The sequence below is a fragment of the Arachis ipaensis genome, chromosome B02 (assembly GCF_000816755.2).
Source record: "Arachis ipaensis cultivar K30076 chromosome B02, Araip1.1, whole genome shotgun sequence".
NCBI lineage: Eukaryota > Viridiplantae > Streptophyta > Magnoliopsida > Fabales > Fabaceae > Arachis > Arachis ipaensis.
Genome location: NC_029786.2, coordinates 102,735,441 through 102,753,505, shown reverse-complemented (window position 1 = coordinate 102,753,505; position 18,065 = coordinate 102,735,441). Strand labels below are relative to the sequence as shown.

Genomic DNA, 18,065 nt, shown 5'->3' with positions numbered 1-18,065 from the left:
ATTTCATATTTTTTATGATGTATGTGAATATTAATTTATTAATTTTTATTAACAAAAATATTAAATTATTCCATTAATACGTATAAATTATTATCATTATTCTAAAGTGTATAGCATGAATTTTGATGTCAATTATCGTGGTATATTCTAGCGGCGGTTTTTAATTTTTATACATCTTTCTCAATAAAAATATAGTTTATAATTATTCTCTTTTTATTTTTCAACATGACTAAATATTTTTTTACATATGTTCTTAAATAATTATTTAACTATTTATTATTTCTTGCTCAATTCTTTAATTTACTTGTTAATTTGTTATATTATTCATGGTATAAATAAATTTTTTTATTTTTTTACTAATTATTCTTTTATTTGATAATTTTTTTTTTATAAAAAGTAAAGTTTCTTATATGTGCAACATCCGAAAAATCTATCTCCTCAAGAAAAAGAAGAAATATGTTTGGTAGTCTTTCAACCAAATCTCTATTCCGTCTAAAAAATAAGATTCCACAATTCTGTTGAAAATCAAATAAATTAGGTAAACCTAAGCAAATAAATCTTATAATTTAATAATAAGCATAATCTAAAAAGAATAATCACTACTAGAAAAAAGGTCTATAGCTACGTTTTTTTTTGCCACGCTTTAAAAACGTGGCAAAAAATGGTCAATGGCCACGCTTTTGTAAGGCTGGCAATTGATTAGAGAAACGGCCACGTTTTTTTCTGCCACGCTTCAAAAGCGTGGCCATAAAGAGAAATAGGAACTTTTTGAAAGCGTGTCAATAGGGTTTCATTACGGACACGCTTACAAAACGTGGCCATATCCTGGTACTCTTTTGGCACGCTTTAAAAGCGTGGCCAAAAGGTTTTAAAAAAAAAACCTAATGACCTGGCCCCCAACCCGGTCNNNGTTCACACCCCCTGGTCACTCTCATCAATGGCTACCCTGGAAGAGCTCACATGCCCGCCGTCACCAGCACCACCCTTGCTGCACCGTTAGCCTCCCCTTCGCCTCGTCTCCTCGTCGCCGTTACCAGCATCCTTACCGTCAGCAGCGTCATTAGCCTCTCCTCTGCGTCGTCATCTCCATTACGCGCCAGCGTCATCGTTTCGCCTCCCTTGTCATTTCATCGCTCTCCTGCTATCTTCCTGTTCTTCTGTTGATGATGACCGAATTGATTTTGGTAGTGATTTTTCTTCTCCAAAAATTCCATTATCAAGGTTCACCTGCAAATTGATTTTGGTAGTGATTTTTTTTGCCTTTGTTATAGCTAGGTTTTCATGATAAATGACTATATTATTCAGAATTGGTAATTTCAATTATTTCACCGTATCTGATTTCTGTGTGTATTTTTGCTTGTCGTTTACATGAATTTTTTGATCTATTATTTGATCAAAAATAGAAAATTATGCTAAAAACTAATTAACAAAGTAATGTTTTTCTGCTTGTGTTTTGCAGTAACAACCACTAACAATGCAATAACAGCACTGAAGCTATTAAGAGAAAAGAAGAACAAGTTTGAAGAGGTTCCGCTGTTTCAGCTTTGCTCCTTCGTCCCTGCTGGTGCCTTCGTCTCTACCATTCCCTACTCAGCCTTCTCTGCCATTGGTCACTGATTCTGCAGTTTATTGGTTAGTTTCAAGGTGTACTTTAGTTTCTATGTTTTTAAGATTTCTATGTTGTTTCAAGAAAGCATGGTTTATTAGAGGGATAACTTCATTTACAATAATTATTACATACGTGCTTCCCCTGCTGCCAAAATGGAGCATCATGAGATGATGATGAATGAATTGAAGCCTTGACTGATGTGTATCATTCATTTATTTAGCTTATCATTAACGAAGAGTAGTTTATATGGTTTATATATATAAATATACCTTGCTTTTTCTGTGATATAAGGATTCAATCACCCAAATGCTATCTAATCTCATCTCTTATCTAATCAGATACAAGGATTCAATCATCAAACAAGGTCCTTCATTCATAATGATTTTCTAAAGCGTTAGACTTTTTATTATGGCACAGAGATACATAAATCTTGGTAGAATAGAGAGTCATTTTGTTTCTAGAATGCAACATACAAATCTTAGTTAATTGCTTGTGTTAGGTTCTTTTCTTAGATAACATTTTGCCTCTTTTGATGTTCATTAGTAGAATAAAAGATCCATATTTAGAAAAATAGACTTTACAATTTATGAAGGATACTTTAGATTTAAAATAAGATTTAGAATAAATGACCATTTGTACCCATGATAGATGAAAACGCTGACATTTGTACCCATGATAGCCTGAAACTAAAGTTATACCCATGATAGATGCCCTCCGTGTGACAAAAGTGTCCTGACTTGGATCTGAGCTTGGTTCGTGGGAATCTGATCTAGGTGGCACTCCTTCCCTTATCTTCAACCCCCCTCTCTCTCTCACTCACACACACACACTCTCTCTCTCTTCACTCCCCAATACCCAAGAAGAAGAAAGGCTAGACCTTTTCCCTTGCTGAGTTCACTGCCGCCAAAACCGACTACCAAGATCCCATCGTGCTCCCCACCGGTCCGCGCCAGCGCACCGCCGAGGAGCTTGACCGCGACCGCAACCGTCTTGGCAGCGGCTTCAGGAACTACGGCGATGACCGCGCCAACAGAAGCTTCGGTGATGGTGATGATTCCTCCAATTCAAGGTGGGGTTCCTCTAGGGTTTCTGACAAGCCGAGGCAGAACGGTGGGTTTAGGGATTCGAACCGTGAATTGGCTCCTTCCCGCGCTGACGAGATTGATAATTGGGCTGCCGCGAAGAAATCAACGGTCGGTAATGGTTTCAAGAGGAGGGAAAGGGATAGGGATATAGAAAGGAGCGGTTTTTTCGATTCCCAATTGCGTGCTGATGAATCCGATAGTTGGGTTACGAACAAGAGTTATGTGCCGTCAGAGAGTCGGAGATTTGGTTCCAACGGCGGTTTTGGTGGTCTTGGGTTTGAAAGAGAGAGGAAGGTAGGGTTTGGGTCTAGCGGCGGCGAAGATTCTGATAATTGGAACAAGAAAAAGGTTGAATTTAACGGTGAAAGTGAGAGGAGTGAGGGTGGTGGTGGGAGACCTAGGCTTGTTTTGCAACCTCGTACAACGCCTGTGAACAATGAGAGCCAGGAGGGTGTGTTTCTTTTTCTTCCTACATATGTATTGCTGCCTATTCTTCCTCTTCCTCCTTCTTGATTATCTTCTCGCATTATTTTTTCAAACCTCCACATGGGTTGCTGCATCAGCAAATCCCAGACCCAAAACCAAAATCCATATCACCAAAATAATCAAACCCCCCCCAACAATACCTTACACCCTCTCTCCCCAACTCAAACCTTAACCAACAAATACCACAGCGGCAACCACCACAAGTGTCAGAGGAAGAGTCTGTGAAAGAGGTCCTATTAGAAACATCCATTGCCAAACGAAATCAAGTTCCAATTTTGAAGCCAGAATCGGACACCCTTCTGCCTCCTCTTCAAAACCCTGATGACAAAATCGAATCAAAGAACCCACATCCCATTCCCAACCCCATTATCATCAACAAAAAAGAAGGTGAAGTCTCAGAGGTAGTGTCTCAGCTCTCAGAAGAACCATGCAGCATCAGTGGAAGCTTCTCCACCGCTACCACAGTTACGGAGAAGAGAGAAAAAGAAGTAACCAGTAAAAGAAGCATCAGGGAGGGAACAACAACAATGATGAAGAATCATAAGTGGAACAGCAACAGATCCCCGTCGATGAAGCGCCCTCACGCCTGTGATGGCAATGTCGCCTCCGGGAGGGAGCGGAGTGTTGAGGAAGAAGGCACCAGAGTGGGTATTGGAGAGTGAAGAGAGAGAGAGAGAGAGAGAGAGAGAGAGAGAGAGAGAGAGAGATTGAAGATAAGGGAGGGAGTGCCACCTAGGATCGGATTCCCACGAACCAAGCTCAGATCCAAGTCAGGGCACTTTTGTCACACAGAAGGCATCTATCATGGGTATAACTTTAGTTTCAGGCTATCATGGGTACAAATGTCATCGTTTTCATCTATCATGGGTACAAATGGTCATTTATTCTAAGATTTAACATGTTAGCGATAAGTGTATTGGCATAATAGTAACAAGCATAAGCATTTTGCATAATTTATCTTATAGGAATACCACTTCAGGCTACAGATTATCTGGAACAGGCCGAGCATGATACTGGTAACCTTATTGAGGATCTTAAGACACAATCCTTGATAAAATAGCTACTTTACAACGCTAAACTTCAAGCTGCATGTCCAGTTCCATTTGATGAAGCTAAGTTGTGGAAAGGCCGAGTGATAAATATATTGGTTTATAGGTCTCTCTGGTAATTGAAAAGAAAAAAAAGTCAATAATTAACTTGATTCTATATTTTCCTCTCTGTTATCAACATCCATCTGTTATCAACTTCATCTCGACCAAATTCTTTTCGCCTTAATTTTTTCCCTATTGCTCCAGTAATTTACAGATTCTGTGTTCTTTTAATGTTTATTTCAAATACTGACTCTCTACTAATTTTGAGAAGCTTATTTGCAGGACTTCATTTTCAATTATGGGGGTTTGTTTGTAGCACTTGTTTTTGTGACTAACTGGGATTGCAACAACGTGTCTCTGATCTTCAGCAGGTAACTGAGCTGTTGGTTTTCAAGTCTTTAGTTGGGACTTTGTTATCTATTTCATAAAGAGATTTTCGAGTCTTATGTTAGATTCAATTCTTCTCATACAGAGTTCAGAAATTGAGAACACAATTTGCACGTTTTTGTGTTATCATCGCACTCCCAGCTAAACAGCAAATCGATTCATTTATTATTATTATTATTATTATTATTAAAAAGTTAATAATATAGCAATCATCTAATATTTTACATTAACATATTTCAGAAGTCCTCGGAGATTTATTTTTTCAGGCTTTAAAACTTTTCAGGATAAGCTGGATGAGTCAGCACACAAGGTATTAACTGATTATCAAGCTGCTACAGTGACTCTCTTAGCGCTATTATCAGCTGCACCTGGTGATGTGAGTATTACTTGTCATGCTTTCTTTCTTGTTGCATTTTCTTCATCTATTGGCTAAGCTTGATTTTAGAAGAAATTATTTATTAGTTATGCACATATACTTGTAATGAACTAAGCTCAGCTTATTTGAGGGAAGGGGTGTTTTATAAATCAAGCTTTACATCAATTTTGGGTGTTCTATTAGACTAGTTCAGCTTCACATCAATTTTGGGTGGTTCACAACAACAGATGCCTGGTTTGGAGCTTGGATTGTCGCAAAATAGACATATTGGGGTAATAAATCCACAGGTTTTGACTCAGATTTACCAGCAAATGGGTCAGGCTAGGGTGCACCAAGACCATTAAGAACACCAACACCACCACCACCACCAGGCTTAGAGGATGAAGTTGATTTCCTCACAGCTCAATCAGAGCAAGACCGACAGAAAAGGAATAATGTCAAATTCTGGCATGTTTTTCGATCAAAGGAAATCAGATTGGCTTTCCTTATTGGAGGAGGACTTCTGGTAATAATGCTTGTTTCCTTTTCTTTTATTCTTTAATCTTCTTTTAAAGTTTTTTTATGTAACACCCTACCACACGGAGTCTTATGCTTAAGTCATAAAGTTGAGGTGACAAGGTATTACGACCTCTAAAAGTAGAATATATACATAATAATAATTGAAAGGAATTTTATATCAAGGAGCCTTTGAAGGAAAGTGTAAAACAAAAGTCGTAACTCTCCTGTGGACAATAAACGTTAACCGAATAGGGTAAGAGTAAAATGGCAAGGATATATATACATACTAGAAAATTTTTGAGGATACAGATATCAAATCTCTTGATTCGGCTCGTGAAGTTTAAACCGGCTAGAGCATAGATATATACATATATACAAATAAACCCAAAAATAAGCTAAAATAGAAAACTGACAACCTATTTCTTCGAGCCAACCTCTAAGAGGGACAAACATAAAATAAAAGGTGGAGACCCTAAATACATATATAAATATAAATAAAAATACAACCCTAAGTCCCAAGAGTTCTTCGCTTCATCAGAGTCTCCAGAATACAGAGTGGTGCTTCTCAACCTGCATTTGAAAAACAATAATATCATATGGGATGAGAACCGGGGGTTCTCAGTATGGTTAAGGTGCCCACATACATAATAAATAAGGTCCCAGAAATCCAGAGGCAATCCTAGAACGCCGACAATCAGATTATAAGTCTTAAGGAACTAAAGCTGAAACCATAAACGAAGGTAGATCTCTAAGGTTCTAAACTTGATCAACATCTAATCAAAACCGTAAATCTCTTCGCCTTTCCTCCGTTCCTCCAACTCCGATGAAATTGCATAGACAGACAAAATAGACAAGTCAAACACATACAGAAAGCATATATAACAAGTAGGCAATTAGCAATTAACGTGAATAAAGAATTAAGCAAGCCAAGATAATGCATACTCAAACAAAATATACAAATGCACATGATGCATGCCTTTCTTAGCGCAGGTCATGAGCTCACGCGTCGGTTGTCTACCCACAACCCGACGTTACTCGGGATGAACCCCGAATATGGTTTCTTTACCGTGTCAGTCAGGCTCAATTATCATCATGGGTTTTCATGTCAGTTAGGATATCTTGGCATCACGGTAGAAACAGGCTATCAGTTAAGCGAACATTCCCGTATTAGCAATCTCAGGCTATCAGTTAGGCGAGCCTTTCGCATTAGCAGTTTGGCACAAGGACCATTCACATTCCATATGCTATTAGTTAGGCGGACATTCTTGCATTAGCAACCTTAGGCTATCAGTCAGGCGAGCACTTCTACATTAGCAGTTTGGCACGAAGCCCATTCGTCGTACACTCTTCATGATTCATTATCCATTTCAATTATCTTTTCCATTCATGGTTTCTCTTTTTCGTTCTTTTCATCAAACCTCCACATCACCACATTACTAAACATACCTCCACATCACCGCTTAACTACACATACCTCCGCATCACCAATTAACTTTAAAACTTCTTGGGGACAATTTACACATTTTCATTTAACTAAGTCCCTAAACTTTTATAGAAATTCGGACATAATCTCCCCTAAAATAGCACTAAATCTACCCTTACGGGTTCCCTTAGTCTTAACAACGTTCAAATTTTCCTTAACAATTTACCAGGTAAACATTATTAATTGGTCATTATAATCTCTTTAATCCCCTTAGTTATTGTAACATCACGGGTTTAGAAAATAAAACTTGGTTCTGGGGCATTCCGACCATAATTGAAACTTGTACAAATCTTTCAAAATTCTGCTATCATTGCAAAAAAAAATAGCAGCAAGCAGTAAATTTGTTAAATTCACTAAAAATCCAATTCTCACCCATTGCATTTAAAAATTTATGTCCTTAAAAAATACTCTTCCATCTTTCCAAAAAAATAAATTTCAGGTTATTACCATGTCACATGAAAAAGTATGAGCTTAGGAACACAGCCCTGCCGTTTAGAATTCTGTTTTCAAAATCCAGCAAGCTACCCTCACTCTTTGCAACATAACTAATTTGTTAAAAAACTTTTTGACACGAAATTTAAACTAAAGATTTTGGACACATAAGGCTTGAAAATGCCGTTAGTTTCAGCTCAAAATCTCATCACAATTATAAATTAAGTGGGTTGGAATTGGTGCTTCTGTAGCAGAGAAACAGAATTTCCTGCAGAATCTATCAATCTTTAAAAATTCATTTCTTTCAAACCACTCGTCAATAAATTCTGAATTTTTATGAGACGCTTATAACACATTAAAGTTTCATGAAAAAATAGTTTCATTTAAAAATAGAGCCTGATCTGCTCCCATAAACTGGTTTATTCCACTGTCAATTATGCAGAAAATTCTGCCTTGGACCTTTTCAACAACCTTACATACCATAACTCACATTTGAACTTATATCCCTTCTAAAATCATATTTCCAACCTTCTTTCAGTTATCTAGGGTTGCGTTCACAGCCAACATAACCCAAAAAGATCATCAATAATTCATTACATATATATATTCATTCTCATCATCCTCATCATTCATCATTAAAATCATCATGTATTAATACATTCTCACTACAATATCAGTTGCCAAAATTCATATTCAACCCAAATCAACAATTTAATTCAACAACCAGCAATCAATTCAACTTATCCTATGGGTCAACTAGCCTAAGTTTTCACGACACATTACATATTATATACGAGAAACCAAAACCATAACTTGGCCGATTCCTCGTAAAACCCAGAGCGTCACAATTTGTTACCGTTCCATGATACCCAAGTTTCTAAAGTCTCACCAAACAGGTCTCCAGCTCCCTAGAGTCCAATACCAAGTCTCCAACACCACCAATTTGTTTCCAAAATACAGAATCCAAACTAATTTCACCAAATAACACTAAAATTACCATAGGGTTCACTAATTAGATAACTTGAAAAGGATTAAATATTTCTCACCTCACCAATGCGAAATTGTGACAAGACCTGGCAAGTCCACAAAGCTAATTCGAACCTAAGACACCAAAATCATATAAATTCTCAATTTCAACACCCCTCAAATTTGAAAATGAGAAGGGAAGATTTGGATAGAAAAAGATGAATTTCTTACCAAATTATGGATTGAATTTCATAGAGGATTCCGAGACGAACATGTCGCCACTGACGGCTCATCAATCGAAACTTCGGATTGAAAGTTATGGACGATTGAATTTCCGGAGACGTTAGGGTTCTCTCCGATCCCCCATTTTTTCTCTTCTTCATTCAATCAACGTGAATTCCCTTTGCTTTAAGGGAAAAGTGGCTGAAGCCACTTATAAGCAAGTGAATGGGCTGAGCCTTGGGCCCAATACGGACCCGGTTCGGCCCGTTTGGCCTAATCTTGGGCCAAATTCTTTGAAACTAGTGTCAAAATTCTTATTTTAATTTGCTCTATCCTATTAAACTATAAAATTCTATTTTCTAATTTATTTGATTAATACTTAATTTATTAACTAAGTATTCCCTAATTACTCGGGGTTTACATTCTACTCCCTAATAGAAATTTTCGTCCACGAAAATTCGCTCTCAAATCTTCCTATATGCTCTTTCATATCCAACCGACCTCTTATCATTCATTTTGCTATTCTTCCAACCTGAATTCAAATACAAATTTACATTCTCTAGTCTCAGGTACAACATCATAATCTTAATCAAATTCAAGCCTAAGCTAAACAAGTGTATTTCATTCTTAGTTTTGTCTAACTCTTTCTCGATGACTGCAAACTTCCTTACTCTTTAAGAGTTCCATCTAATTCAAGTTAATCTCTAATCATTCTCAACTATCTCAAATACTAATCAATTCTTCAATTCCTTAAGTCAATCCTACAATAACCTAAACCACACACTCAAACTTTCCATCTCTGACCTTACGACAACCTTCGAAATCATTCCATATCCCAAGTCTCTTTTCTCTTGTCTCTACAATTCTAGGGCCACCAAATTCACCGCGCTTCCGCAACGTTACTCTGATTATAAGCCACTAGGATCTTGGTCATTCATATACTCTACCAGAACACTCCTTGAATCTCTTTATCTTTCTAACTAAACGATGTCGACCATTTATTCAGCTGCACGAGTTCTAGTCGTTGGTTTTCTCTCCACCTAATCCATCACCTCCTCCATCACAATTCTTAAGTTACCTGCTCCATCCTTTTTCAGCAATAGCTCGCACAACAGCAACCCTAAAATCAGCCGTATCATCTCGCTTGCGTCCATGAGATGCCATTTGGGTCTTGTCCACACCGAACAATTGATATTAAGGTGATCAGTCTTAATATCTAAAGTCTAGTGCTTCGAGTCTCCAAAGGTAATACTCATGAACATTTATGCTATATATGTCAAGCAGACATCCTAAATAGCATGTACACACAGCCAGATTATGCTCAAAAGCATAGTCAATCCATTTCCCAGGCTCTATGGGGACGAACTGCTCTGATACCATAATGTAATACCCTACCACACGGAGTTTTATGCTTAAGTCATAAAGCTGAGGTGGCAAGGTATTACGACCTTTAAAAGTAGAATATATACATAGTAATAATTGAAAAGAATTTTATATCAAGGAGCATTTGAAGGAAAGTGTAAAACAAAAGTCGTAACACTCCCGTGGACGATAAACGTAAACCAGAAAGGGTAAGAGTAAAACAGCAAGGATATATAAACATACTAGAAAATTTTCAAGGATACAGATATCAAAGCTCTTGATTCAACTCGCAAAGTTTAAACCGGCCAGAGCATATATATATATATATATATATACAAATAAACCCAAAAGTAAGCTAAAACAGAAAATTGACAACCTATTTCTCCGAGCCAACCTCTAAGAGGGACAAACATAAAATAAAAGGTGGAGAACCTAAATACATATATAAATATAAATAAAAATACAACCCTGAGTCCCAAGAGTTCTTCGCTTCATCAGAGTCTCCAGAATACAGAGTGGTGCTTCTCAACCTGCATCTAAAAAATAACAATATCGTATGGGATGAGAACTGGGGATTCTCAGTATGGTTAAGGTGCCCACATACATAATAAATAAGGTCCCAGAAAGCCAGAGGCAATCCTAGAACGCCGACAATCAAATTATAAATCTTAAGAAACTAAAGATGAAACCATAAACGAGGGTAGGTCTCTAAGGTTCTAAACTTGATCAACATCTAATCAAAACCCTCAATCTCTTCGTCTTTCCTCCGTTCCTCCAACTCCGATGAAATTGCATAGACAGACAAAATAGACAAGTCAAACATATAGAGAAAGCATATATAACAAGTAGACAATTAGCAATTAACGTGAATAAAGAATTAAGCAAGCCAAGACAATGCACACTCAAACAAAATATACAAATTTTCATGATGCATGCCTTTCTTAGCGCAGGTCATGAGCTCACACGTCGGTTGTCTACCCGTAACCCGATGTTACTCGGAGCGAACCCCGAATATGGTTTCTTTACCGTGTCAGTCAGGCTCAATTATCATCATGGGTTTCCATGTCAGTTAGGATATCTTGGCATCACGGTAGAAACAGGCTATCAGTTAGGCGAACATTCCCGCATTAGCAATCTCAGGCTATCAGTTAGGCGGGCCCTTTCGCATTAGCAATTTGGTATAAGGCCCATTCACATTCCATATACTATTAGTTAGGCGGACATTCCCGCATTAGCAACCTTAGGCTATCAGTCAGGCGGGCACTTCCGCATTAGCAATTTGGCACGGAGATCATTCGTCGTACACTCTTCATGATTCATTATCCATTTCAATTATCTTTTCCATTCATGGTTTCTCTTTTTCGTTCTTTTCATCATACCTCCACATCACCAATTACATACACACCCCTCCACATCACCACATTACTAAACATACCTCCACATTACCGCTTAACTACACATACCTCCGCATCACCAATTAACTTTAAACCTTCTTGGGGACAATTTACACATTTTCATTTAACTAAGTCCCTGAACTTTTACAGAAATTCGGACATAATCTCCCCTAAAATAGCACTAAAACCACCCTTATGGGTTCCCTCAGTCTTAACAACGTTCAAGTTTTCCTTAACAATTTACCAAGTAAACATTATTAATTGGTCATTATACTTTCTTTAATCCCCTTAGTTATTGTAACATCACGGGTTTAGAAAATAAAACTTGGTTCTGGGACATTCTGACCATAATTGAAACTTGTACAAATCTTTCAAAATTCTGCTATCATTGCCAAAAAATAGCAGCGAGTAGTAAATTTGTTAAATTCACTAAAAATCCAATTCTCACCCATTGCGTTTCAAGATTTATGTCCTTAAACAAGACTCTTCCAGCTTTCCAGAAAACTAAATTTCAGATTATTACCATGTCACAGAAAAAAGGTATTAGCTTAGGAACACAGCCCTGCCGTTTAGAATTCTGTTTTCAAAATCTAGCGAGCTACCTCACTCTTTGCAACATAACTAATTAATTAAAAAGAGTTTTGACACGAAATTTAAACTAAGGATTTTGGACACATAAGGCTTGAAACTTTGGTTAGTTTCAGCTCAAAATCTCATCAGAATTGTAAATTAAGTGGGTTGGAAGTTGGTGCTTCTGTAGCAGAGAAACAGAATTTCCTGCAGAATCCATCAATTTTTAAAAATTTGTTTCTTCCAAACCACTCGTCAATAAATTCTGAATTTTTTATGAGTCGCTCATAACACATTAAAGTTTCATGAAAAAATAGTTTCATTAAAAAATAGGGCCTGGTCTGCTCCCAGAAACTGGTTTATTCCACTGTCAATTATGCAGAAAATTCTGCCTTGGACCTTTTTAACAAACCTTACATACCCTAACTCACATTTGAACTTATATCCCTTTCAAAATCATATTTCCAACCTTTCTTCAGTTATCTAGGGTTGCTTTCACAGCCAACATAACCCAAAAAGATAATCAATAATTCATTACATATATATATATATTATATATATCTCATCATACTCATCATTCATCATTAAAATATATATTCATTCTCATCATCCTCATCATTCATCATTAAAATCATCATGTATCAATACATTCTCACTACAATATCAGTTGCCAAAATTCATATTCAACCCAAATCAACAATTTAATTCGACAACCAACAATCAATTCAACTTATCCTATGGGTCAACTAGCCTAAGTTTTCACGACATATTACATATTATATACAAGAAATCAAAATCATACCTTGGCCGATTCCTTGTAAAACCCAGAATGTCACAATTTGTTACCGTTCCATGATACCCAAGTTTCTAAAGTCTCACCAAACGGGTCTCCGACTCCCCAGAGTCCAATACCAAGTCTCCAACACCACCAATTTGTTGCCAAAGTACAGAATCCAAACAAATTTCACCAAATAATACTAAAATTACCATAGGGTTCACTAATTAGATAACTTGAAAAGGATTAAACGTTTCTCACCTCACCAATGCAAAATTGGGATAAGACCCGACAAGTCCACGAAGCTAATTCAAACCTAAGACACCAAAATCATATAATTTCTCAATTTCAACACCCCTCAAATTCAAAATTGAGAAGGAAAAATTTGGGTAGGAAAAGATGAATTTCTTACCAAATTATGGGTTGGGTTTCGTAGAGGATTCCGAGACGAACGCGTCAATCAGAACTCCAGATTGAAAGTTATGGACGATTGAATTTCTAGAGATGTTAGGGTTCTCTCCCCCGTTTCCTCTCTTCTTCATTCAATCAACGTGAATTCCCTTTGCTTTAAGGGAAAAGTGGCTGAAGCCACTTATATGCAAGTGAATGGGCTGGGCCTTGGGTCCAATACGGACCCGATTTCCGTTCGGTCCAATCTTGGACCAAATTCTTTGAAACTAGTGTCAAAATTCTTATTTTAATTTGGACTATCCTATTAAACTATAAAATTCTATTTTCTAATTTATTTGATTAATACTTAATTTATTAACTAATTATTCACTAATTACTCAGAGTTTACATTTTACAAGATAACACATGTTTTGGTTTGCAACTTTGAGTAATAGGATAAAAGAAAATAAAGCTAGTGTTGCCTAGAATGGAAAGTGAAGCTTCAAAATAATTTATCAATTTTGTATCTGTTTTTGCCATCTTTAATAGGTAAAAAAGTTCACAAATATTTCCGAAACAATTAGGTATGATCTAAGGGAAGGAAGTTTAAGCGGGCTAGAGGAAGGAGGAACAACAAAGGACTTAGGATTTAAGTTGTATTGTTTCTGTATTTTTCTTCAGTTTTTAGTTTTGGAATTTGAACTCGATATTTATTTTGTATTTGAGTATTAGTTTTTTAATGTATAAAACAATTATAGAAAAAATTATATATGTCACTAATTATTATTTGATTTGTCATGTAATAAAAATTACATACTATATTTATAAGTTTGGTAATATAAAAGAACTGAAAAATTTATATTTTGTATCGATGAAGGTAAAAATCAGAAAAAGAATATATTTTTTAAATTTTATAAGGCTATTGCTACGCTTTTAAAGTGATAGAGAGATATGGCGAAAAGCTTTCAAAGCGTGGCCATATCTCTCTCTATTGCCACGCTTCAAAAGCGTGGCCATATCTCCCATATGGTCACGCTTTTAAAGCGTGGCCATATCTCCCACATACGGCCACGCTTTAAAGGGTGGCTATTTGTAAAAAGCGTGTTAAAAGAAAAAGCATGGCGATAGGTCACCAAAAGCATGGCGATAGAACAACCACCATGCTTGTAGACGCCACCCTTTCAAAAGCGTGGCGGTAGCTCAAAAAGCGTGGCGAAAAGCTATTGTCAAACTTTTTTCAGCTTTTCGCCACACTTTAAAAGCGTAACAATAGAGCTATTTTCTTGTAGTGAATATAATATATACACACTCTTGATAAAATTAATAAGTCTAATTCCTAATGTTTATTTTAACATAAATTTAAGCAATAAAAAAAAAACTAAATAACCATGTATACTATGTAACATCCTTGCCACTAAAATATCAAGCTTTTGGTTGTGCCACTCTGATAATAAGGATATTACGATGACTTCTATATATATAATAATAAGTAGGAGCCTTTACCTGAAATTCTGATAGACTTTTTTTGAAAAACCAGAAAATATATTTTTCTTTAATACATACATACATACATACGAAGCTCCACTACACTTTTACATATGCAAGAAACATATATACAAGTAATATACTAACATGTAATATAAAATTACAAATTCTATCCCGCTTTACAAAAATGTAAATAACAAAAACAAAGGCGAGAGAAAAATGTATAAGATAACACAACAAATAAAGCACAATCAAATGCTTAGTAAACTCTTCATAAACTTCCTCGTCCATTTCCTGAAAAGTATAGGGCTGTAGGGGTGACAAACAGTAATCACAATCACAAGCAATCAAACACTCAAACAAACAATCACTCACATTTCAACTACACAAATACCAAGACATAGACAAACAAATAACAATTAGGAACTTTTACTTGAAAACCTTATTGACTTTTCTTTAAAATAGTGTTGGTCATATTATTTTAATTCCAAGAATGAATTTAATACTAAAATATTAAATAGTAGGTAGATTTTAATAAAAATAGTTTTCTATGATATTTTTTTTACTATGATAATTAAAAAAGTAATTCAAAGACAAATTTTATTTCATGTTAGACTGTACTTAGCTTGATCAAATCAATTTTAATATAAGAGTAACGGAATTTAAAAATTTTATTCATGAATCATGATAAAATATCTATATTCAATCAATTATACTTTAAAAATAAATAAAATTATTACTTATTAATTTAATTATTTTTAATATTAAAAATAATTAAATTTTATATTTAGTTAATTTTATAAAATTTTATAACAAAAATTATTATATATTTTTTATTTAAAAAATAAAAAATACTTTACAGAATTTTAATTTGTATATGATCCCGTGTCCCCTCCACCTTGAATTTGCGTCATTTGCATGTACCCTTCTCTGTATTCTATATATATGGGTACCGAGTATCCCAAAACATGATAGTAATCCTCAAATAACATTATTATTATTGTAGTGAGTTCACACTTCACAATTGTCTTCGCATTTCAAAGACAAAAATGGCTCAACCAGTGTTTGTTTCATCACCCCAAATCCCAAAAGAAGATGAAAAGATAGTGTTTGATTCATCTGTTATGTCATATGAATCCACCATACCCGAAAAATTCATATGGCCTGATGAGTTTAAGCCAAGGCAAGACATTCCAGAACTTCAAGTTCCAGAAATTGACATGAAAGCCTTTCACTCTGGTGATCCAAAAGTTATATCAAACCTTTGCTCTAAGATTGATGAGGCATGCAAGAAGCATGGATTCTTTCATGTTGTTAACCATGGCGTGGACGCCGAACTCATAGCGAAAGCTCATGTTTTGATGGATGATTTCTGGAGTTCTACGAAAAATACTGTGATGCAATGAGCAATCTAGCCCTTCAAATCATGGAACTTGTGGGGATGAGCTTAGGAGTTGGGAAATACTTCAGAGATTACTTTGAAGAAAATAACTCTATTATGCGACTGAATTACTACCCGCTATGTCAAACACCTGATTTGACCTTAGGAACTGGGCCCCACTCTGACCCTAATTCCCTTACCATACTTCATGATGATCAAGTTGCTGGTCTTCAAGTGTTCTTGGATGGCCAATGGTACTTGGTTCCTCCAAGACAAGGTGTTTTTGTTGTTAACATTGGTGACACATTTACGGTAACAAATCTTTATATTATAATGTTCTTAGATGATATTCGGTTTATGTAAACACGATAATTAAAAATTATTAATATATTTTATTAAATTATTTAAGGCAGTAAGTGTTTACATTTTAAATACTACTTTTATTTTATTTTTTTTTTCAGGCTCTATCAAATGGAGTTTACAAGAGTTGTTTGCATAGAGCCGTTGTGAATGACAAATCAGCAAGAAAATCGCTTGCTTTTTTCCTGTGTCCTAGGAGGGATAAAGTTGTCAATCCACCAAAGAAACTCATCACCGAAGAGAATCCAAGAAAGTATCCAGATTTCAAGTGGCCAACCTTGCATGAATTCACTCAGAAGCATTACAGGGTTGACGCAGGAACTCTTGAAACATTCTCCAAGTGGCTTTTAGACAATAAAACTTCAACCAATTAATTAAGGGTGTCTCCTATATAATCGAACTTTAATTTATTTTCTTATGTTTGGGTATGGATGATGATCATATATAGTCATAGAAATAATACAAAAAGTGTTTGAGTCCTTATAATAATGTGTATGGCCTCTGGTGCATCACTCTGTGTTGAACTTGGATAATAAAAATTCTAAATAAAAATATTATCGTTTTTAAACTTTTCACTTTTCTCTTTTTTGGTTAATTATTAATGGCTTCATTATTTGTTTTTTCCTGTTAATTGAAACAATAAGAGAAAATTTCACTCCCCTCCTCTACGAGATATTAAAATGACACTTTTCTCTCCTTAATTTATAAAATGTACATTTCCCTTTCTTATAACTTTTAAAAAATTTTCTCTTTAATCCATTTTAAATTTTTTGTGTTAACTAATGTTAACTTTATCTATTTTTCAAAAAAAAAAAACTATTTTCTACAAAAATACCTTTTTTTATTAAAGGGTATTTTTGTAAAAAATATTTTTTTTTGAAAAATAGATAAAATTAACATATATAACACAAAAAATTTAAAATGGATTAAAGAGGAGGTTTTTTAAAAATTATAAGGGAGGGAAGTGTACATTTTATAAATAGAATGGAGGAGGATGTCATTTTAGCATCTCACAAGGGGAGGGGAGTAGAATTTTCTCAAACAATAATATTATCGAGTTAACTCTCAAAATGCGTTGGACTCAAGAGTTGATTTTCAGTATAAATTAAAAGACAAAAATATTATTTGTATATTAAAATCAGTTATTAAAATTAATCACTAATATATTTATGTATAAATATATGTGTAATTTAATTTATTTTTAATGTGTATTTATATTCTTAACAAAATAGAATTCACAATACATCAGAAAAATATGTATAAAACTGTATTGGTAAATAGTAACAATACAAATAAACAGTAATAACCGTCTAGAACAACAATACTGTATATATAAACAGTATAATACTAACAATTATGAGTAATACTAGGGTGCTGAACAAGAAATTTTTCAGCAAATACTGAAAATAGATGGCAGAGTAAAAGAGTTAAGCGTGTATAGGTTGTCTTGATGATAGTTGACAATTCCTGCAGCGTGGCCAGAGAATGATGGAGAAAAACTCTTAATTAGATGTCATTTAATTTAGTTATGATAATGTTGTTGGGTTGTTTTTGGGAGTCCAACAAATATTAGATGCTGGCACAAAAAAATGTATAACAAAATTTAAATTTTTGGCTGCTTCTTCTGTATCAGTCATTTTAAATAGTTTCTAAATTTTAGATAGCCCCATTTTCAGTTTTTTTTATTCTCTTATAATATTTTTTTGACTTATT

The 18,065-nt window shown here is 35.0% G+C and overlaps 1 protein-coding gene and 1 pseudogene across 1 annotated transcript; both read left to right on the top strand.

The window, feature by feature from the left end:
- On the top strand, window positions 917-16,770 carry LOC107626079 (annotated as a pseudogene).
- LOC110269318 (eukaryotic translation initiation factor 4B3-like) lies at window positions 1,289-3,381 on the top strand. The gene is made up of 3 exons (XM_021117086.1): window positions 1,289-1,310; window positions 1,460-1,572; window positions 2,485-3,381. Exons 1-3 carry the CDS (start codon window positions 1,289-1,291, stop codon window positions 3,205-3,207), a joined length of 858 nt encoding a protein of 285 aa, XP_020972745.1. The 3' UTR covers window positions 3,208-3,381.